The 8076-nt window shown below is 37.7% G+C and overlaps 1 protein-coding gene across 1 annotated transcript; it reads right to left on the minus strand.

Moving 5' to 3' along the window:
• Positions 1-494: 494 nt before the first annotated feature.
• LOC145038431 (transcription factor MYB83-like) lies at positions 495-2099 on the minus strand. Its single transcript, XM_078986798.1, has 2 exons — positions 1706-2099; positions 495-1624 (listed from the first exon to the last, which is right to left on the minus strand). Exons 1-2 carry the CDS (start codon positions 2008-2010, stop codon positions 943-945), a joined length of 987 nt encoding a protein of 328 aa, XP_078842924.1. The 5' UTR covers positions 2011-2099; the 3' UTR covers positions 495-942.
• Between the last annotated feature and the right edge of the window lie 5977 nt (positions 2100-8076).

Here is an 8076-nt window from a genome sequence, read left to right on the forward strand (position 1 = left end):
TGGTTTTTGTTTGAATTTAAAGACACATTAATTATTACAGTGCTTGCATAATAACTAATGTTAGATTTGTGGTGATTTTTTAACAAGAAATGATTTCCCATATTATGCTAAAATGCAGGAGATTAAGTAGTTACATTATTTATGTGGTTATTATTCAATTGGAGGAAATAAAGTACTTACATTATTTAACTGGTTTGTCGGTAGTACGTTTCCATTGTAAATGATTCAACTAGTGTAACCAGGGACGACATATTGTTAAAAATAATATCATTGAAAGGTCGACACATTGTAGCCACACAAGCAAAAACATGTTCTTGTTATGAATATATAACAATTGCTACCAACAGATATGAATTTCAGAGATTATAGGGTAGCTCATTTAAATATGCACAAGGTACCAGGTATCAAACAATTTTCCCTTAATAACAAATGTATGTACACAATATCACGAGATACAAACTCAAGCACATACATACAGAATATAGAACAATGGCCTTGTATCAAATTGATAGTAACACGATTGTACAAAAGATGTGCATACAGAAAGAGTACTATGTTCCTATATATATTTCAGTAGTTGCTGATTACACACTTACAAAACAATCTCAGATTAACAAACTTCTACTTTTCACTTCGTTTCAATTGTACATAATTTTCTATATATCTTTTATGCCTCCCCTCGTCTCCTAAAACAACTCCTTTATGTATTCTACACAAATGCTACAACTTTGACTATTCCGCATCCAAATTAACCCCGTTTTTATTTTCTTTAACACTTCGACTATTCACATTTTTCTTGCAAGATCAAAGATTGATATTACTATCGATCGTATTTCGGTGACATTACAAATACCTCTGTACCCAAAATCTTGATTTACGAACCTTTGTCAAAAATAAAGATGATATGAAAAGAAAGGGTGGGGTACGTGGGCAATATTTGTTCTAGAAATCAAGATGAGGTATTGAAGAAACATTGGGAAAAAAACCCTCCAAATCCCATTCTCCAATTCTGAAGCTTTCTCCTGGCCAATGATTTCCAAATCCAACCACCTCCTCCACTTTGATATTTCCATCACTACCCCCATTGAAATGGTGATTAACATGGGTTGATTTTTTATCCAACGCATGATGATGAATAGTAGCATTAACATCCCCTTTAATCACCCTGTTGATCATTGCAGGGTTAGTAACGCCACTTTCCATTCCAAACATGTTCGGTTCTTCAACATAATCCCCACATCCGGAGATGTTCAAGAAACTTGATCCACCATTTGTGTCACAGTTGCTGTTATCGATAATCAATGGTGGCAAATGACCGATATAGTCATGACCCTCCATGATCATAGGCGGATTATTATGCATTGATAATGATCTATTCTGCGATGTCAAACATGAGTCGATGCACATGGTCATGATCTCATAGTCATGGATCGACATGAACATACCATCCCCTCCTGTAATACCTGTGCTTGCGTCTAAAGACAACTCGCCAATACTGTTATCTGTCGATGTTGTGGAGGCGTCACTCATGTTGGTCTTCAACCTTTTCTTTATTGTTGAGTTCCAGAAATTTTTTATTTCGTTATCTGTCCTTCCTGGAAGACGTGCAGCTATTTGTGACCACCTGAATTTGCACAAATAAACACAAGTTAATAATGTTGTTAAATGTTAATCAAACTGTGATCATATACATATATCTACGTACCTATTGCCAAGAATCGAATGCAAATGAAGAATCATGTCTTGTTCTTCGGGAGAAAATGAGCCACGCTTGAGATCGGGTCTCAAGTAATTGATCCAACGAAGGCGGCAACTCTTTCCGCATCTTTGAAGCCCAGCATTCCGGGCTATATCGGTCCAACAACCTTGTCCATTCTTCAACATATAATCGATCAACTTGTGGTCTTCTTCAGGTGACCATAACCCCTTTCGAACCTTCAACATTATTCCCTTGCTAACAGCATTATCGCTACAAACTTTTTCTCTCCCAGTTTGATCTGGCTTTCTCATTGCAGGAGATTTATGTACTTAATTACTATACGTTTTGATCCCCAGACAACAGAAAGCCGAAGTTAAGTTTTTTTGTTGAGAGAAATAAGAATACATATGTTTATGTTGATGTATAGATATATACGGATACTATTCTATGAAGAGAGAGGAAAGGTGACGGTTGGTGTTCTTGTCTTTGACTCAAGCTTGTCTTTTTTTGATGCATTTATCTTCACTCACAAGGTAATCATCATATGCATATGAGAATTGATACATACCATATTGCTTCCACTTCACATAATGATCTCTCTCTCTCTCTCTCTCTCTCTCTCTCTCTCTCTCTCTCTCTCTCTCTCTCTCTCTCTCTCTCTCTCTCTCTCTCTCTCTCTCTCTCTCTCTCTCTCTCTCTCTCTCTCCTGGCTGTGTGGGTGTCAGAGGAGGTCCACCTACAGCCCGTTTTCTACTCTAACCTATAGATTAGCAACACCTCCATCTCTGTCTCTCTCCTGGTTAAACCCCACAAACATTACTTTGATCATCACCATTGCCGCTTGAAGAAGCCATTGTGTGTTCTCAATTCGTCCGCGTTGGCTGAACACGTGTACTTTTCGTGCAGTGTGGAGTCTTAATTTGTTAACAATGCCACAAAATGGAAGATAATTATACATGAATGTTTTTTTATGGAAGTAGTTGAGACTACGAGACAAAAGGGAAAATTATGTCCGAGTTTAATTTGAGGTAAACCACTTCCTAAGCAAATTAACTGTCAGCAACTAATACTCTTTCGCGAACAATCATGTATGCAGAATAAAAAAAGTGTATGTATAATATCTTTTTATAAATTCTTTTTCAAATGTCTTTTAAAAGACCTTTGGTAAAATTATTAGGTGTTTATATTTTTGCTAAGTGTGTATCAATTAATTAACTATTTATAAAACTTGTGAGCCATTTAAATATTTGATTATTAGTTAAAAACATCTTAAGAAAAATGAAATATATGCTCGTATTTTTTTTTTCATATGCAAAAGTTTGCAAGGTAAGCAATTTAGCTATCATAAATTAATTAAGAAGAAAGTTTTGCATAGACGTAGCGGGTAAATGAGCAATAAGCTGTGTCACAACCCCTTTTTGGATGATAAAACTAATTCTTTTAAATGCAACATCTATAGATCTTGAGGTCATAACATGATTATGCATGACCCGCTGGACTATATTGAGTAGCTCCACAACTTTTGGCATAAGGAAACCGAAAGTATCAAATGCAAAAGGTATAAACGTGTGTTGATTTTCCATGCACGTTTTCTCATGTTTTGCCACTTTGCATGATGCAGCTTTTGAAGTAGCTTGCCCCATAGTGAAAACCCCACTCCCTAAGCCCACAAGAGGGGAAACCCCTGTTAGATCCACACATGCACGTTTCCCTCTATCCAATCCAAATACTAAAACATCAGTTGATCGAAGTATTGATCTTCCTTCTAATGGGTCAGTTAGAAACTTCACAACTGCCTCTTTCTTGGCAAAAACCCCAACGTGCGTAAATATGTCGAAAAGAACATCCCTAACCAGATCGTGTCGGTACTTGAAACCCGCGAGCTCTTTACAATGAACTGCATGCTCCCTAAAGGAGTCCAAGCATGCCTTGTGAAAAACAGGGCAAGTCTCGTCAGCCGGAGATAAATGGATCATAAGGCCATACTTGAGGGTGACACGATAATCCACTGGCGAGCCAAGACCGTCAATAGGAATAGTCATAAGAAAATCCTGAGCATGTGGGGCCCTTAGACACTCAAAAATTATTGTATGCCTAATCATCATGTTGAAGTGAATTTTCATGTCTTGGATAACTTTACTAAAAAGGGCACTGGCCAATGAATGTTAGGATTTTGAAGGGGCGGTATCCTTATTAGAGAAACCACTGAAGTCAAAACCCATAATCGTATCATGAAAACAGGCCAAAACACAAACATAATCTGAATCCATACCACATATGCCGCTATCACGTAAGATGTGGTCGTGTCACACCCACGATTGAGATCATGAGGCTACAAAAGCATATGAGGAAGCCTCTACTACTAAGTACAACCCCAAACCACCAAACCTAATTGGTAACGAAGCCAGTCGCCATTGAAGGTCCCCAAAGAATGGACCCCCGCAAACCACAATGTCCTCAATCGACCCACATATCCCTTTATCAAAACACAAAGTAGCCTCTTCCATGTCAACATGTTGTCACATCCTCAGGCTAAAGAAAAGTTTTGGCGATGCCCATGTAAGATCGAAGCAAAAGGAGCTCACTCTGGGGGTCATGTAAATGTAGTAGAAGACACATCAAATCAATAGCCTTGGCATCCCTCTTCATGGATAACCCGCTAATAAAACTCGCATCTTTACTAGCAGCTCCCCTAAGAAGCTTCACCCCCTAATAACGGTTACCTCCTTTGAATCTCCAATGACGGTCCCATCATCAAGGTACCAAGCATAAAGAAGAAGCTTGAAATTGTTTCTAATTTGATGCATAAGTAGGTACAATACACGAGCAAAAAGAAGTGGTCCCAAAGGGTCGCCTTGTTGGACCCCAGTAGTGTACCACATATGCTTATCTCCCAAATACAACCTTGCTGCATGTCTATACAAGAATTCGAACCATAAGGAAAATGGAAGGGCACCTCATCCTAACCTCGTGAAGTAAGGAAAATCTATCAACTAAATTGAAGGCATTCGAGAAATCCACAGTAAGCATTGTAAGAGATCCATCATTATGACGTGCACTCAACACCTTATTGACACTATGAAGTATAGCTTCAGCGCCACCCGAAACACCTACTCCAAATTGAAATTCATTTAGGTATTGTGTCATTTCTTTACCAACTCCTTTCATAACAACCTTTGAAACCAAACGCCTCCATATAGTGCCCACAACAATAGGACTGATTCCATTGTCAGGTTTTAGGAGCAGAGAAAGAGGTCCAGACGCTACAAATTCTACCAAACATGACGAACATCTTCCCCTAGCCACAAATTAACCACTGCAACAATGACATGTAAGAGATATTTGGCTATAGCCAAACCCTCCCCACATAGAGTAAGGATGAGAATTTGGCCCGAAAACTCGAACCGAACCGAAAACCGAACCAAACTGAACCGAATTAGACCCAAATAAGCAATTCGATTCAGTTTTCGGGTATCTATATAAGGATCATTCGGTTTTTGGGTTATTCGGTCCAGGTTACCTGAATAAGGGCTTATTCGGTCCAAAAGAACCAAACCGAATATGAAAAGTCACTTTTTTCCCCTTGCATGATTGCTTATTCGGTCTTGTGTTCTATCAATCATTACCTAAAATACCCACGTAATGTTTAATGTTTAACTTATATACTTATAGATAGATTTTTTGGTGTTTTGGATGTTAGTGTTTAGTGTTTAATATGTTGCTTAATAATTATATCTTAAGATTGTGGTTGTTGGATTTTACATTTTATATATCAAGAATAGTTAATCCGTGTTATTCGTGTTTATCATAATCTAAAAAAGTCATACAAAATACAATATTTATAATCATATTGTATATGTTATTTGGGTTATTCGGCTCCTTAATCATCTTGTACATGTTATTTGGGTTATTTGGACCGGAACCGAACCGAACCGAACCCAATAATACCCGAACCGAACCGAACCCGTATTGCTTATTTGGTTTGGTTTTCGCTTCATACAGATACCATTATTTGGTTTTCGGTTTGTTCGGGTCGGTTTGGTTCAGTTCCGACCCGAATAACATCCCTAACATAGAGCATCCAAAATGTGTTAAGCTCTCAATCCGTTTCTTTCACACAAAGTTCCTTTAGGAAACAATACAACAAAGTACATTGTCAATATCTACTATCAAGGGAGGCTCAGAGTAAATGGTGCTCGAAATGGATGGGGGTGGCTTGTATGGATGCCTAGCCTAAAGCTTTGATAGTGCTATTGTCGTGTGAAGCGACACCCGATGAGCACAACACTTTCATTGTTGCTGTTAAATGCCCATCAGGAACCTTACGGAGACATTGTATGATGTTGGCGTTGACCTTTTGTTTTGTGATCCTGAAAGTGGTCAACTCTTTGGCTCGATGAGCCAAGACCTGCATTGTCGAGCATATTTTCAATTAATGTGACAATACCATCCTCTTTTCCCCATGTAGCTAAAGAGTTCAATATACAACGATTCTGTAACGATTTTTTGTTCCTATACCTACGTTCTTGTCTGTTCTTAGGACTGAACACCTGCAAAATACATTAGGGACGAAGCAATAGCCTAATACATGATTCAATAGACTCGGGGTGAGTGACCTTCTTTTTAAGAGTTGTTTGCAACACTTGAGAGAAAGTCATAAGACAACTATGAAGGATACTTTTGACGGACATGATAGGTACCTTGTAAACACAATCAAGCAACTCAACATCAAAAGCCATCCCTTCAAGTATTACAGTTTCATGCCATATGGAAGCCGACTTTGAAATGCCAATAATGTGTCTACTCATGCCGTTGACCTCACCAGTAAATTGTATAAGACCATCAGGGTGGTAGCAATAGCGACTCAATGCATGAATATCCATACAATTAACGCATATCCACTGACAAAACGCCTTTAATATTTCTTATACATCCATTTACAATCCATGGTCCCCAGAAATACCCTCTCGCAACACATGTTTACGTTCACCGGAAGCAAGATGTAACCTCTTAATATGAGATATTAAACGAGAAATCCCCTTAGACCCCACCTAACCATACGTGCAACAATAAAACCCCTGAAAAGGACATGGCCAAGTACTAATCGAAGAAGTAGAAGAATAAGACATGAAAAGTAAAAGATAAGCAAATAAAGCCTTGAGCTAAAGCCCTAAATAAAATGTCAAAACCCTATGATGGAAACACCGCAAACAAAAGTTGTTGTGCACTAAATGAAAAAATCATCGGGAAGAAACGCTACATTTCCTTGAAAGCAAGGGCGATGGGCTGACCTTCAACCTTGATTCCAAATCCGGGGATAAATATACTTAAAGAACTTTGTACAATAAAAGTCATGGTTTTACATGAGACGTAAAATAAAACCGCTTGAATAGAGTTGAAAAAATGGTTGTAGTATTTTAAAAATTCATTTTGGCATTTTATCGAACACTTGGTGGGCATGAAGTTGGCATCTAATTTCAACTTGTAGGAAGCTTGCTTGAAACCCATCATTTGCTAACCATAAACAATAAACCCATTTGCTGTGTAAAATCCAGTAACCAAAGTGTATGATAAGGAATCCTAGTTCTTCTGAAGCTTCCGATATTAAGATTGTAATTCCAGAGAATCAGACATGAAGCAACTTAGGAAAGGTGTTCAATTGCAATATATGTCCCTCATGAGTAAATACATACCTTTGTATTGATATTAATAACGATAAAATTGATCTGAATGATTAAGTTTGATTACTCCTAGTTGATAGACATATTATTGTATTCAAATTATTCTTATCCTGTACTATTGTATTTAGTATAAATACCAATATACTAAACATTCCAGAATTTATTGGAGGTTAATTTAATCTATTCTTATATAGTATCAGCCATATATCAATCCTCTTCCATCCATCTTCTCTAAAGACGACCCTATTTCCTTTTTCTTTTTCCTGCTCTTTTCAATCTCAATGGCTTACTGTAACACCTCCAACGATGGTACCCTCTCCCTCAACACTATCTTGCACATGCTTGCTAATAAGTTATCTTCATCAAATTATCTTTTATGGAGAACTCAAATTTTTCCTCTTCTTAAATATCAAAACCTGTTCACGCATGTTACTAGTACTACCTTTCGTCCTTATGAGATGATTCGGATTGAAGAAAAGCAATATCCTAATCCCCTGGTAACAGTTTGGGATAAAGTTGATTGATGGGCACTTCTAATTCTTCTGGCCTCTATCACATAAGAGGCTATGATATAAATCTTAGGCCTTTCGAGTGCTCGAGAAGTGTGGACTACACTTGAGTCGGCTTACAACCATGACTCAGTTGACAAAATGCAAAACCTCAAAGATTCCTTAAGGAAACTTCAAAAAGGTTCAT

The sequence above is a fragment of the Lactuca saligna genome, chromosome 4 (genome assembly GCF_052625555.1).
Source record: "Lactuca saligna cultivar CGN05327 chromosome 4, ASM5262555v1, whole genome shotgun sequence".
Classification (NCBI taxonomy): domain Eukaryota; kingdom Viridiplantae; phylum Streptophyta; class Magnoliopsida; order Asterales; family Asteraceae; genus Lactuca; species Lactuca saligna.

Coding starts and splice junctions, on each gene's coding strand:
- LOC145038431 (XM_078986798.1), bottom strand. CDS start 2,010: ATGAGAAAGCCAGATCAAACTGGGAGAGAAAAAGTTTGTAGCGATAAT. Junction 1,625..1,705: donor CATTCGATTCTTGGCAATAG/GTACGTAGATAT, acceptor GTGCAAATTCAG/GTGGTCACAAATAGCTGCAC.